The 15,483-nt window shown below is 42.5% G+C and overlaps 1 protein-coding gene across 1 annotated transcript in view; it reads left to right on the top strand.

Moving 5' to 3' along the window:
- The window catches only part of LOC117347325 (dynein heavy chain 6, axonemal-like), a 2,502,256-nt gene that overhangs the window by 978,585 nt on the left and 1,508,188 nt on the right, over positions 1–15,483 (top strand). Inside the window, 2 exon segments of the mRNA XM_033918113.1 lie at positions 13,881–14,045; positions 14,134–14,247. Coding sequence (XP_033774004.1) covers positions 13,881–14,045; positions 14,134–14,247 — 279 coding nt within the window.

Genomic DNA, 15,483 nt, shown 5'->3' on the forward strand with positions numbered 1-15,483 from the left:
TCCTCCTATGTACCTGAAGCCTTCTTGATGACACCAGGCTTTGAGCCATCTATTAAAGTCCTCTGTGTTTTTCACTCTTTGCTCTCACAAATGATACCCAATCTGGTCCAGCGTCTAAAGAATGCAGACATCCGGGCAGGCAAGAAGTGAAGATTCCCCTGCAGGGGCAGTTAATCAGACACTCCTGGGTCCCCCGCAGGCCGAGCACCAAAGCCCTCCAGCAATCATGGAGAGAACCCAGCAAAAGACTTAATTTCACGTGGGATGGGAGAGAAGATTGAGGAGCATGTAACAAAGAAGACAGATGCCAAGGATGGTAGAAGGCGAATTCATAATCAAAACAGGTATAGGTGTGTTGTTCCAAGAACCAATCTCCCAAGTAACAAAGCAAGCAAGCCTGATTGTATTTCTTCGGATCAGGAACCCCCATGCCTCCCCGTGACCAAGAGCCCAACAAGTAACGAAAAGCCATGCGAAGCTTTCTTACCCCCAAAGAAACCGAGAGAGAAGCTGATGCAATGCATGGAGATCCTTTTGCAGAAGGCGGATGGGTAACACCTGAAGAACTTAAAGCCAGTGAGGAAAAACAACCATATTAAAAAGATGAATACGACCGTGAACCGAAGGGGGAAAGAATCTCCAGCCATCCAAGCGGCGACGTGTTGTGTCAAAGAGCAAACTCAAGTTAGCCTGTTTAAGAGAAGAAATGGAAGAAGTCAACTGAATGCCAAGATAACGAAAAGCCCAGTCAGCCCATTTCAGTGGGAAGACCCCCGGCCAGGTGTCCCGAAGCTCCGGGAGGGTAGGAAGGACCAAGGACTTCTCGAGATTCAGCCTAAAACCCGAAAAGTCCCCATATTAGCCATCACCATCAAAAGAGCAGGCACACAATCCTAAGCCCATCCCTGCCTAACCAGTAGGCCAAATTGACTCTCCTCTCTTTCCTCCATTAGGTACCGGCAGATTGGTGGGTGTTAGGTGTTTGAAGTTCACAGTTTTCACTCATGTAGCGATATCAGTATTCCTTGTTTTGCTTTACAGCCTCAGAGTATGTGTGACTATCGGGTAGATCTCTTACATCTTCTTCCGAAAAGACCTAAGCAAAAAATTCATTCAGTCTTTCCGCTATGGCCTTATCCTCCCTGAGTACCCCTGGTGCTCCTTGATCATCCAACAGTCCCCCATATTCCCTTACAGGTTTTCTGCTTCTGATGTACCTAAAAAAATTGTTATGAGTTTTTGCCTCTTTTGTAAGTTTCTTTTCATATTCTTTCTTGGCTGCCTTTATCAATTCTTTGCAAAACTTGCCAGTGCTTGTGTTTCTTCTTATTTTCTTCATTGGATCCTTTCTCCATTCTTTAAAGGACTTTTTTGGGCTCTAATAGCCTCTTTCACTTCACCTTTTAACCACACCAGCTCTCGTTTCTTCTTTTTTCCACCTTTGCTGATATCATGGAATACATATGGTTTGGGCTTCCACGATGGTATTTTTAAATATCATCCACGCCTGGTTTACAGTCCTAACCTTTGCAACTGATCCTTTTAGCTTCTTTTTAACCATTGTTCTCATTTTATCATAGTCACCCTTTTGAAAATTAAACGCCTCTACAGTAGATTACTTTTGCGATGTTACTCCCAGTATCAGCTCAGGCCATAGAGCTGATGCTGGCTGAACTCTCGGGCTTAGGCAGATATTCCATATACTTTATTATGTCAAAGAAAGGCTCTCATGATTGGAAACCCATTTTGGGCCTTACCTTAATGCAGTGCTCAAAGTTCTGCGCTTTCACATGGAGACATTTCAATCTGTCATAACGGTGGTAACCCCTGGAGAGTTCCTAGCCTCTATGGATCTGACAGAGGCCTACATGCATATTCCTATTTACCCAGAACACAGGAAGTTTCTCAGATTCCAAGTCCTGAAAAATTATCAGTTTCAGCTCTTCTAAAAAAATTATTCACAACTTTTGGTCCATTCATTCTTGAAATAACAAAAAGCCTTTCCACCAATGTCATCCCAAAAATCTGGAAATCTGTCCTAGTGTTCCCCAAAATAAAAAACCAAAACTCCGATGACTCTCAATATGTCAACTATCGTCCTATCGCCAATCTGCCGTTCATTGCCAAACTCACCAAAAAAATAGTATTCAACCAGATTTCTGAATTACTTGAGAAAACCAATGTTCTTCACCCAAACCAAACAGGCATAAGAACATAAGAATTGCCGCTGCTGGGTCAGACCAGTGGTCCATCCTGCCAGCAGTCCGCTCACGCGGAAGCCCCTAGGTCAAGACCAGTGCTCCAAATGAGTCCAGTCTCACCAGTTTAGCATGAACTTGTCCAACTTTGTCTTGAAATCCTGGAGGGCGTTTTCCCCTATAACAGAGCGTTCCAGCTTTTTACCACTCTCTGGGTGAAGAAGAAGAAGAATCTATCCCCTTTCAACTTTAGAGAGTGTCCTCTCGTTCTCCCTACCTTGGAGAGGGTGAACAGTCCGTCTTTTTCTACTAAGTCTATTCCCTTCAGTATTTTGAATGTTTCGATCATTTCCCCTCTTTTCAAGGAAGAAGAGGCCCAGCTTCTCCAATCCCTCTCTGTATGGCAACTCCTCCATCCCCTTAATAATTTTAGTCGCTCTTCTCTGGACCCTTTCAAGTAGTACCATACCACAGAAATATCTTTACTCGGTCTCAAAACCACCATCTACTATTTTCATGACCATCGAAAATCCGTTCTTCTAATATCTCTTGATTTGTCAGTGGCATTTTACACAAATTGATCATAACCTCCTCCTTATTCATCTCAAAAATTGCAGAATCTCAGGTTCTCCTCTTATTTCAAAGATCGTAACTTCAAAGTACATTTGAAAGAAACTCCTTCTCTACCTATTACTCAAACCTATGGTGTCCCACAAGGCTCAATTCTCTCCCCTCTAATATCTTCTTGGACCCTCTACTTACTCTAGCTCAGTCTATTAGATTTATAACTTTTGCGTATGCAGATAACATCTAACTTCTACACCCCATCAATCCCACAAACCCTAGTGACATACAGGAAATCAACACTAAACTGGACAAAATCAGCGATTGGCTCTGAACAGATTATCTCTTAATATAACAATCTTGTGGCCTACTTTTTCCAACTAGAAACAATGAAACCATAAATGGACAAGTATGTGTAAGGTTAGACCCCCCGAAGGTCAGGTTTGGAGGTGTAATGTGAGGCAGCCAGGTCCCAGGTTCAATATCCTCACAGAAGATTCATTAGGAAGTAAAATCAAATGACAAGCACAGCCAGAAGTGATTGCATAAAGAATATAATATAGAAATATAGAAAGGCAATCTTTAGAAAGATACATAAGCTTTATAAATACAGAGTGGATTCAGAAACTGTTCTCTCTCATTCTTGTGAATGAGAGAGAACAGACAAAGAAAAGAATCCAAGGGAAAGAGAGGCAGAGAAGCGTGATGTTCCAGGGAGAGCAAGAGGGAGAGAAAGAAAGCGGGGTGATGGTCTAAGCTTCGGGTTCCAGAGATAGAGAGCAGAGGGGGAGTTCTAATCTCCTATTTTTCTACATTTGAGGCTTGTTCTAAAAAATAGAATCTATTGAAGTTAAGTATCCATCTTTTGTAAACTGTTTGAAACAATGGTTAGTTTCACTGATAAGGAAGGTGAGTGAGGTGTGCGAGACTGGAGAAGAATAGAGAGAGAACCTGTCCCTTACAGATTGGAGTAAAATGTAATTTCCAGTATGCCTCTGACACTGGTTTCTGATTACCTTAACTATCTGTGCACCTGGACCCATTGTACCTCCTAAGCTGTTCATCCTAAGCATCAGACATTAACACCTCTTCGCACCTCTTATCTCCAAGGTCCTCTAAGCACTGATTTAATTTAGGCTGGCTAAGGCTGTTTGCAATGACATTCCCCCTAAGGTCAGACATGAATGATATGATCTCCCATAGGCCAGCAATTTAAGGCAGGGCTGACACTCCATACCTATTTTAAATTTTTTTATTATTATTATTATTCTTTGAAATGAAGGCAAGCTTGCAGGACCCTTCTATATGGCATGCCCTTCTGCAATCATTTTGTAAACAGCCAGTTTGCCCTTCGCAAACATTATATCAGCACGTCCCCTTGACCTGCACAATCTCCAAGCTATGAAGATAAACAGTTCCCATTATGAGTTCAAACCTCTGCCTTAGGTTGTACAGTTATCTGGGCAAGGAAACTCAAGATGCTATATCTTACCCAGCGAATGAACCATGTATAAGGAATGCAGGAAGCTTTCTCAGGAGGTTCATGCATAAAGGTACCAAGATACCATGAGAGAGTATGGGATATGAGATCATATATTATGTCTGATCCTGATATGCAATGCAATAAGGCCATGCCAAATCAATCACATTAGAACTACATTAGCAAGTGTCAGAGAAGATACTGGAAATTCATGTATAACTGTCTTAAAAGCTAGGAGGAACTTTGTAGGATATGCATTGTAAAGAAATGTACATGTGTTTCATTTTACAGCAAAGGAAAATCATAATACATAGCAAAATTTGTACAAAATTTGTAATTAAGATAACTATAGAACATAAGCATGAGAACATAAGCAATGCCTCCCCTGGGTCACACCTGAGGTCCATCTTGCTCAGCAGTCCGCTTAAGCGGCGGCCCAACAGGTTCAGGACCTGTGCAGTAATCCTCTATCTATACCCCTCTATCCCCTTTTCCAACAGGAAATTGCCCAATCCTTTCTTGAACCCCAGTACCGTACTCTGCCTTATATATATAGGGTGAATTAAAACATTCAATTCGTGGTTTGCAGTGGGCGAATACCCAAAGAAAAGTTCCCAAACTGAGACATGAGCATCTCGTAGCAAATTTTCAAGTTTGTGCAATTTGTCCATTTTCAAAAGTGACGGTATGATTCACTTCTTTGGAGGTTTTCAATGTAAGCATAGAGTTCAGTAAAATTCAGCAGCTTGTGAAATATCTCGTTCCCCATACCAAGAGGTAGTAGATGCACAGCATATGAAATAAAGTCTGGAATGTCCATACAATCATTAGTTACCAGAGGTGTGGAGTAGGTTCTATTGTTCAGTAAATAGGTTGAACTATACAGCAAAGTGTTCTTAGGAAGGTGGCTGTCATGAATCCGTGGATCTAATGAACAGGAAACATTTTGTGGAAAGAGCAGGTGAAAACAAAAATGTCCAGCTCCGAGGTGATATAGCATGTGTGAAGAAGTAGAGAAGTAGGAGATCTTTGCAGTCAGGGTGCAGGAAGATGAATTAGGCTAGTAGGAGATGACAGTCTCTTTAAACTGGTGTAATGAATACTTGGGATGAAATGATGTCTGCACAGGATCTGTCAGTCACTTGAAACTGGTAAAGCTCACCCTTGGGATGAAATGATGTCTGTGCATACAGGGAGGGATACACTGGCTTGAAAGGAGTCCAGATATCATTCAGTGGATGTACTCCAGTGTGATCCAAATAAGAGATAGAAAAAGAGAGAGAGAAACCATGTTTCCTGTACTGAGTGTGGCAACATGTGACAATATTAATATGGCAAGAGAGAAACAATATTCAGGTACTCAAGGTTCTTAATCGGACATTCCAAAAAGATATGTTTTTGTGTGCTGCATACACCTATTATGGCACTTCCGAGAGACCATAATTCTGTACTGATGGTATTTAAATAAAATTGTCAGAAATGTGTACTGAATCTAGTGAGCACCATAGAATAAACACTGTATAAAACCTTTTTTTAAAAATATAACCCCTAACTAAGCTACATTTAGGATATGAAAGCTATAACGTAAAAGAACTTTGCGCAATTGGGCTAGTAAAAAGTGGAAAAAGAGCTCTAGGAATGGCCAATGTTATATTTTCCTGGGATACCCCCTAAACTAAAACAAATAGACAAAACACAGACCACATGGCACAGACAAAACAGAAAACAAAGTTTTAGGCTTGAAACTATTCTTCCATCTGTCAAGCTAATGTCTCTTTGGAGCATCTTTATCTCTGCAGTGATAAAGAGGATCCTTGGAATACATTAGAAATATCTCTGTGCCAAAACTGGTCTGGGATGGATATATATATATATATATATTCAAACTGCTGCTAAGGAAAAGGAAAAGGAAAAAAAACCCCAAAAACATTTTAAATTAGCAGCATCCTCAAGGTCACTTAGAGCAAACTTCATCCATGTTCCATTCAGGCTGATCTAGACCACATGTCTGCCACCTGAGTCCTACTGCACTCTGAGGAGTGGGCACTGCGGTGCAGAAGTCAGGTGCAGGCTAGATTTGTCTTCTTTTGTTTGCACTGTTGTGTCCTGGCATTCAGAGCCAAAGGGCAGATTCCAAAAATCATTAGACATGTCTAGGAGGGAGAAAAATGCACATTTAAGATTACATTTCACAGTAATGTCAGAGTACGAGGCTGCCACTGGTCTACAGACTTTGAAATCTTAGTTAGGGCCCGAGAGTCTATAGCAGTGGTCTCAAACTCAAACCCTTTGCGGGGCCACATTTTGGATTTGTAGGTACTTGGAGGGCCGCAGAAAAAAATAGTTAATGTCTTATTAAAGAAATGACAATTTTGCATGAGGTTAAACTCTTTATAGTTTATAAAACTTTCCTTTAACAGTTAAAAGGAAAGATATATAAACTATAAAGAGTTTTATCTTATGCAAAATTGTCATTTCTTTAATAAGACATTAACTATTTTTTTCTGCGGCCCTCCAAGTACTCTATTTTTTCTGCAGCACTCACATTTAAAGTTTAATATCTTTTCTTTCTCAAAACTGGCACATTTCAATCACTAATTGAAAATAAAATCATTTTCCTACCTTTGTTTGGTAATTTCATGAGTCTCTGGTTGCACTTTATTCTTCTGACTGTGTATCCAATATTTCTTCCCTTCTTTCTGCCTCCTGTATGCTTCCTCTCCTCCAGACCTCATTCCCTCCCCCAAGTTTTTCTTTCTTTCTCTATGTCTGTCTTTCTCTGATTCTGAGTCCCATTTTTTGCTTTGTTTCTGGCTCCCTGTCCCCCCCTTATTTCTTTCTTCCTTCCTGCCCTCTCCCATGCCACCGCCGCCGGGGAATAGGCTGCTGCTGCTGCTGCCGCCGCCATCGTGAACAGGCTGAGATCTCCATGCTTCTCTTCTCCACGGGGCCGACTGCTCGATGTCAATTCTAACGTCGGAAGGACATTCCGGGCAGCCAGGCAGCGATTGGCTAGCCAGAACGTCCTCTCGACGTCAGAATTGACGTCGGGCGGCGAGAGAAGCAGGGAGATCAAAGAGCATGGTGCCGGCCTGCTCCCTGATGGCAGCGGTGAGAAGGGAAGGAAAGCAGGTTGGGCACCACTGCTCTAGACGAGCCGCACTCTAGGGAGAACAGTGGAGGGTGGCCAGCTGTGCGGACTGCCCCCTCTTGGTACACCACTGGAGCAGCAGCGTGTCTGGCTGGCTCGTTCTGTTCAAAGCTGCGGGTGGCAGCTCCTTGCGAGATCCGCACCTGCGTCTGAAGCCTCTCTGATGTTGTGATGTCAGAGAGGCTTCCGATGCAGGAGTGGATAGCGCAAGGAGCCGCCAACCTGCGGCTTTGAACGGAACGAGCCAGGCAGACACGCTGCTGCTCCAAAAGGAAGAGAATGATCCAGTCCAGACTGCGGGCCACAAATAAAACCTGGAGAGCCACATGCGGCCCGTGGGCCACGTGTTTGAGACCGCTGGTCTATAGTGAGCCTACTGGAGCCCTCTGGTTTAGCATCAGACCAAGCTGGAGAGCCACATGCTGAAGAGATAGGTCCACTCAGACCCCTCTCCTCCATCTTAGACACTAATTCTGTTGCTGGAGGAGTACTGGATGCTGTGTTTGTGGTGGAGGATCTTCGCCCACAAACAAAATTTCTGTGTACCTTTTCCCACAATCTTGTGCCCAAACTGAAACATCTGTAGCCTCTGAGTGAGTTATACTACGATCGTGCTGCTACACTGGCAGGCAACACTGTGTGGCTAACTGCACAGGAATAACCTCATGAACCAAAGTTTTAGAAGCATTTGGAATTCCTATACCCAATGCAAGACCAGCCACCTCAACTATTTATTTGCCTGTATTCTCACTCATGCTGGCAGTGGTTTCTACCCTGTCTTTCATTTTTTTCTTTTCTACAGAGCTGGACACACACTTAGAAGCTGTGTCATTTATACCCTGAATTTCACAAATTCCCACATTTTTCTGTTCTCCAGTAGGAGGCACTCTATCTCTAAAACTGTTTCTGGCCCCTGTTTCAATCAAAGTTAATATATCCTGAGCCTCTATAGTAGTATTAACATTGGAGCAGCTGCAAGTGTCCAATATCAAAGGTGCCACATAACTCAAGCTGAATTCTGAGTCTGACTTCTTTCCCTTATCCTGTGTCTTCAGAAGTGAGTCCACAGGTAAGTGAAAGAAGTTCAGCAGGGTTGTGAAGGCTTGAGTCACTTTGGTATTCACACACAGAGAGTCAGGACAGCCCTATGCACTAACACTGTTTTTCCTGGTGGTCAAATCACTCTTTAATTTGTCCAATTTTAACTGCATTGTATATCTATCCTGTTCCCATTTAATTTTCTCTTTTTCTAATCTTTCCTTTTGATCTCTGAGTTCATGGAAAGGAATGTAAGTGGAGGAATTTCTATAACTACCTCTGCCATGCCCTCTATTTCCTGTGTGTGTGATTTCTTTGTATTGGGGCCATCCTTCAGCATGCCACCTCCTAGCTTCTGATACTGAAATAATTTGAGCTGGCTGGGTTTTCCACACAGACCCAATCCGGAGCAGTAAAGTGTCAAAAGGGGTTGCTTTAGGGTCCTCCAAAAACAACAGAAGGTGTTTAGTAATCTCGGGTGATAATAATTCTAATAGAAATTCTTTATGTTTTCTCTGACCATAATCTGCTGAACTGGGCCAGTGTTCATGCTCTTTAAGTACAGTGTTTATTAACACTGTATATGCAAACTGCTCTAGTGTATCACTTGGCAGAGGTGAAAGAGTTCTAAGTACTTACAAGGAGGTGCAGCGAAATAGTTGATCGATGCCCATCTTTACAAACTGGTATAGATGAATAAGAGATCCAAATTTATAATAATGTGGACCCAGGGCTAGGTGCATAAGCTTATCAAAATCTGCATTGTTCCTTTTGTATTTCCCTAGACCCCACGACCTGATGAGAGCCAGTCAACATGGCTTCAGGAAAAGGAAATCATGTTTGACAAATTTACTTCAGTTTTTTGAGACCATGAACAAACAAATTGATATTGGAGAACCGGTGGACATAATATACTTGGACTTCCAGAAAGCGTTCGACAAAGTTCCACATGAAAAAGACTTCTAAGGAAACTACAAAGCCATGGAATAGAGGGAGATATACTAAGATGGATAGGCAAATGGCTGGAGAACAGAAAGTAGAGAGTGGGCATAAATGGGAAGTTCTCAGACTGGGAGAAAGTGACTAGCGGTGTGCCCCAGGGCTCGGTACTTGGGCCCATCTTATTTAATATTTTCATCAATGACCTAGAAGAAGGAACATCCAGTAGGATCATCAAATTTGCAGATGACACAAAGCTATGCCGGGCAATCAGATTGCAGAAGGATAGCGAGGAACTCCAGAGTGACTTGTGTCAATTAGAGAAATGGGCGGAGAAATGGCAGATGAAGTTTAATGTGGAAAAGTGCAAAGTAATGCATTTAGGCAGAAAGAACAAGGAACACGAGTATAGAAAGTCAGGTGCAACTCTGGGTAAGAGCGAACAAGAAAAGAACCTGGGTATACTGATAGATAGGACCCTGAAACCGTTGGCACAATGCGCAGCAGCGGCAAAGAAAGCAAATAGAATGTTAGGCATGATAAAGAAAGGAATCACGAGTAGATCGGAGAAAGTTATAATGCCGCTTTATAGAGCAATGGTCAGACCACACTTAGAATACTGTATCCAACTTTGGTCTCCCAACCTAAAGAAGGATATAAAACTGCTGCAGAGGGTGCAGAGACAAGCAACGAAGCTAATAAAAGGTATGGAGAACTTGGAATATGAGGAACGACTTAAGAGACTGGGATTGTTCTCCCTTGAGAAAAGGAGACTGTGAGGGGATATGATCGAGACTTTCAACATACTGAAAGGAATCAACAAAATAGAGCAGAAAAAAAATTTATTTACAATGTCCAGTGTGACACGGACAAGAGGACTGAAGCTAAGGGGGAACAAGTCCAGGACAAATATCAGGAAGTTCTGCTTCACGCAACAAGAGGTGGACACCTGGAATGCTCTCCCAGAGGAGGTTATTGTGGAATCCACCGTTCTAGGATTTAAAAGCAAACTAGATGCACATCTCCTTACGAGAGGCATAGAGGGATATGGGTGACTAAAATTACACCAGGTGTACACCTGACTGGGCCTCCGTGTGTGCGGATCGCCGGACTTGATGGACCGAAGGTCTGATCCGGAGATGGCAGTTCTTATGTTCTTATATCAGTAGCCCATTTGCACCATTCATATATGTTAAAAGGCCCACTTTCTCCACTATTCTTTCAATGTCACTGTCTTTCATATGTCCCTGCAGCACTACTGTTACTGGTGCTGTGCCACTTATAGGGGCACTATTGGCATTGCTCTGGCATGGTAATGAATTTTCCTCATCTTCGTATGTCGGTTCTTCCTCCTGTTCTGCATCTGCAACTAGTTTACCTTTACGCTGGCTTGCTACAAAAACTGTGTTCTGTTTCTCTATAAATTGACTACATGGATTATATGGTAAAGGCAAAATCTGTGAGGAGACAACATTAACCTGTCCCTGTGAGGCACATTTTGACTTTAAATACTTTAATTCTGCCTTAGCCTCTTCTAATTGTTTATTTATAGACTAGTGTTTAAGCCCGTTAGATTAACGGGTGCTAGAATATATGTTCAGATTTAAGAGTTAAAACAATTTACTGAAAACTTACCATGTATGGTTGACATAAGTTTTTCTGTTTTTCCTATTTGTTGTTGCATGTATTGGGTTTAAGAAATTTTTTGATTTCCCATTTTTCAAGTAGATTTGTTTTGCACTGGGGCATATAGGTGTAATTTTAAAAGTTTGAAGTCACTGAAAAATATATTATTTTTGTGAGATTTTTCTCTTCTGAAACATTGTAAATGATAGTATTTTATTTTAAAATGCTCTCCCCTTCATTGTTGACTCTTTTTTTCTCTTTCAATCTGTTTCTTTAGAATCCTGTCCTTTTGTGTGTGTTTTTGACTACCACCTTCTGTCTATCTCCTTGGCAGCTGTCTGTATTTCTTTATTTTTGGCCACTGTCTGTCTCTCTGCTTGGCTGCTGTCTGTATTTTTTTATTTTGGTCTGTTTACTGGGCCACTGTCTGTCTATCTCCTTGGCTGCTGTCTGTATTTATTTGGTCTCTCTACTTGGTCACTGTATGTCTTTCTGTCTTTGTTTTGGTGTCTGTCTCCTATGCTGCTGGATGTCTGTATTTTTTATGTACATATCTGTTTTCTTGTCCATTTTTTTTCCTGTGTCACTGTCTCTCATGAACTATTGTTTTGTTTTTTAATTTCAATCCACAGTTTTTTGGTTTTGCTTTCAATCTGTCTCTGTAGCTCCCTGTCCTTCTGTATGTGTATTTAAATGCCATCTACCTGTGTTTGCTGTCTCTGTAGCCTCCTGTCCTTCTGTGTGTGTATTTGAATGCTATCTATCTTTTTTTGAGTATTTCTGTGACATATTTATGTCAATGTGTGAGGTTTTTTTCCCCAATGTCTCTCCCTGGCCCCCTGTCCTTCGGTGTGCATTTGGAGATGTCATGGGGTTGTTGGGGGAATATTCCCCTTCTTTCACCTACCTTTTTTTTTTTTTTTTTAATAAGCAGGAAGTTGCACAAAGTAACTTCAAAACGGCAGAAAGTAAGTAGTTTGTAGTAAACTGGCACAGATTAAATCGTATAAACTGTTAAATCGGCTCAGAGTGAAAAGTGTAGGGTCAACCGCTACTCAACACTCATTTAAAAGCGTAAGTTCACGGTTCGAACGTGCATACGTTCAAAATTGTTATGCAGACCGTCGAATGTGTCTGCTATTACCCGGATGGGGAGGTGTTATAAGAATGTTGCTTGCGATGTGATTGGCAACACAGCTCGACTCGGCTTGGTAATGCTGCTGCTCTGAAGAAGAATCCTGTGTTTGGAGCAGGTTATGTGAGTAGGAATTTCCCTTCAAGGCAGTGGGGAGGGGGGGCTCAAGGGATGAAGTTCCCCTCCAAAATTGTGTGACGGGTCAAAAGTGTGCGAGACAAAGGCGCGGCCGCACTCGGTTGTCGGCGCACTTTTGTATCGTGCGCTTTTGACCCCGTCACCCAATTTTGGAGGGGAACTTCATCCCTTGAGCCCCCCTCCCCCAAGTGGCTTGCAGAGTATGTTTCTTTTAAAGTTCCAAGCGGCAGTGGAGGCTTATCTCTCGCTCCCCGGCTGCATGGGTTGATCTTAAAGCAACACAGCTCGACTCTGTGTTTTGTCATGCATGGAGCAGGTTATGTGAGAAGGAATTTCGCTTCAAGGCAGTAGCATAGCCATAGATTCGAGAGAGGAGCCACCGCCGCCACTGTAAGGGAGCCGGTTGAACGTACAAATAACCCGTGAAGGGAAAGAGAGCCAGAGCCGGCAAGACCACACATTATCTTAGCCACGGACCTATGGAACACGGATCAGGGATTACAGATCACGCAGGTCTGTGTGCGCATGCGCGTCTAGCGTTTTATTATATAGGATAAAAAAGAATTTGTATCTTGAACAATTTGGGTTCTTAGCAAGGATATATTAATTTGTGCCTCATCTAAGTCTTTGGACAACTGATGGCACTGAGTGTTCGAGTCAGTATTTTCTTGTCTGATACAATAATTCCTCTACATAGGCCATGAATGAAAAGGCACTTTTGTTTGTTTTCTTTCTAAACTCCTGAGAATGATTAACCATTTGTTTCTGAATATCGCAGTGCTCTTCAACCACAGTCTCTTTCCTCTGAGCGATCTTCATTGACCCTCTGTTGCCTTCCATTCAACCAGTTCCTGACCCAGTTTGTCACTTTGGGACATAAACTGTGACACCTAAATGGAACCACTGACAAAGGCTTTGCTAAAATCTAAATACACCATATCTAGTGTTCTCCCTCTTTCCAATTTTCTGCTCACCCAGTCAAAGATATCAATCAGATTTGTCTGACAAGACCTGCCTCTAGTGAATCCATGCTGCCTTGGGTCCTGTAAACCACTGGATTCTGGAAACTTCACTATTCTCTGTTTTAAAAGCATTCCCATTAATTTACTTACAGAAAAGTCAGACTTACATGCCTTTAGTTCCCTACCTCTTCTTACTTTTACTTTTGTGCAGAGGGACCACATCCAACCTTCTCCAGTTCTCTGGTACCAATCCTGACTCTAGAGAAGCATGGTAAAGGTTAGACAGTAGAGCTGCCAGAACTTCACTAAGTTCCTTCAGTACCCTTGGATACACAATCTGGTGCCATCATTTTGTCCACCTTTAGTTTAGCTAGCTCTTCATGAACACAATGTTAATGCCTCCTTGGTCCAACTCTCCACACTGCCAGCGTGACTTCCCTACCCGATGCCCCCAAAGTAAACACAAAGTTGAACACATTTGCTTGGCTCAATGATGTGGGCACTATAGCTATTGTATTAATAAATCATTTTGTATCAAATATTCATATATAGAACACCTGCATTTTTGTAATGAATTCTAAAAAAAAAAAAATCCTTGCATAAAGTACTATAAAGGTCTGACCATTACTGATGTAATTATATTTTGTAGGTTAGTTTGGGAAAAGGTCTTAAGGCAAGAGGGAATGTGGAAGACTGGCTTGGCAAGGTGGAAGAAGCTATGTTCAGTTCTCTCAGACGTTTAAGCAAAGCTGCTATTGCTGATTATCAGAATAAACCTAGGGTAGAATGGGCAATAGATGGAAACCCTTCTCAGGTAAACATCACAAACTTTTTATTTTAATTTATTGCTTAAAATATTTGCAAATTTTATGATTAAGTTTGTTTTTTATTCAATTTTGTAGGTTATTTTAACCATTTCTCAGCTTATGTGGTGTCGTGATCTAACTCGTTGCCTAGAAGGAGAAAGTCTTGACAACATACATTCACTGGAAGTTTTTGAAAAAGTAAACTTTGAGGTAGCATTATTTTTTCTTTTTCTTCTGTATATACTCTGCATTTTGTTTGAAATGTTAAATCAGAACAGAGAACATATTGTAAATTAAAAAATGAAGAACTAATGTAAGATTTTTTTGTCTTTCCTACTTTTTGAGTGGATAATACTGAGTCCAAAGTGGTCAGTATTTTTGTAACACCTGACCTCTACAGATTTTTATACTTGGATATTCAGCACCAATATCTGGATATTGGGCAGTACTGAATATCTGAATATAACTTGTCACTGCTACTTATTCAGGTACTGGTAATATTCAGACTGGTACCCATTTTAAGTAACCAGATAAAGTTAGAACATCCATTTTACTGTTCTAAATTTATCTAGGCTATTTCCTGATTACTGGACTGAATAATGCTGCCAACTGTATAAATGCAAACTTTGTTGAAGCTCCTGCACCTCTGGACCACCCAATCACTATCCAGATTGTTCCAAACCAGCCTGTCCAGATTTTAAGTATCATTATCCAGGTAATGTCACTGAAAATCCAAACATAGACCTAGTAGAGAGTGGCGTACCAAAGGGAGGAGGGGGGGGGCCCAGGTGCAAGCCATGAGGATGGTGCTCCCGGCCTTGGAGTCATGGCCCGGGAACTTCCCTTCTCATAGCCCGAATCCAAGGCTTTTGCGCCTCCCTTTACCCGATTTCTGCAGAAAGCAACCAGCAGAAAGGATCGTGGGTACTTTAGCGAGCCTTGCAGGTTGCCATAGGCCTCCGGAGATGTCATCCCTCTGCCGTGGTCCCGCCCCTCCTCTGTCCTCTTCGCTGGCCCCCTGTTTTGCCATGCCTGCCTGTTCCATGGCCCTCTTTTGTTCCCCCATGATTGCTGTCTGCCCTCAGCACACCCCTCCCCCCAAAGCAGCCCCCTTTCCCTCTCCCCCTGGCCCCCTGTTATGCCATGCCTGACTACTCCGTGGCCCCCTTTTATTCCCCCCATGACTGCTGTCTTCCCCCAGCACACCCCTCCCCCCAAAGCAGTCCCCTTTCCCTCTCCCTCTGTTGTGCCATGCCTGCCTGCTCTGTGGCCGTTTCCCCCCTCCTGTTATTACCCTCCCTCCATCCATGGTTCCTGCCACCGCTGCTGCTCCTCTTCAACAAAGCAGCCTGCTGAGGTTCGCGGCCGGCTGTAGCTCCACCTCGGTAGCACATTCCCTCTGATGCAATTGCTAACCCCTCCCACGTCCAACAGGGCTTATTCTAG

The sequence above is a fragment of the Geotrypetes seraphini genome, chromosome 1, assembly GCF_902459505.1.
Source record: "Geotrypetes seraphini chromosome 1, aGeoSer1.1, whole genome shotgun sequence".
NCBI lineage: Eukaryota > Metazoa > Chordata > Amphibia > Gymnophiona > Dermophiidae > Geotrypetes > Geotrypetes seraphini.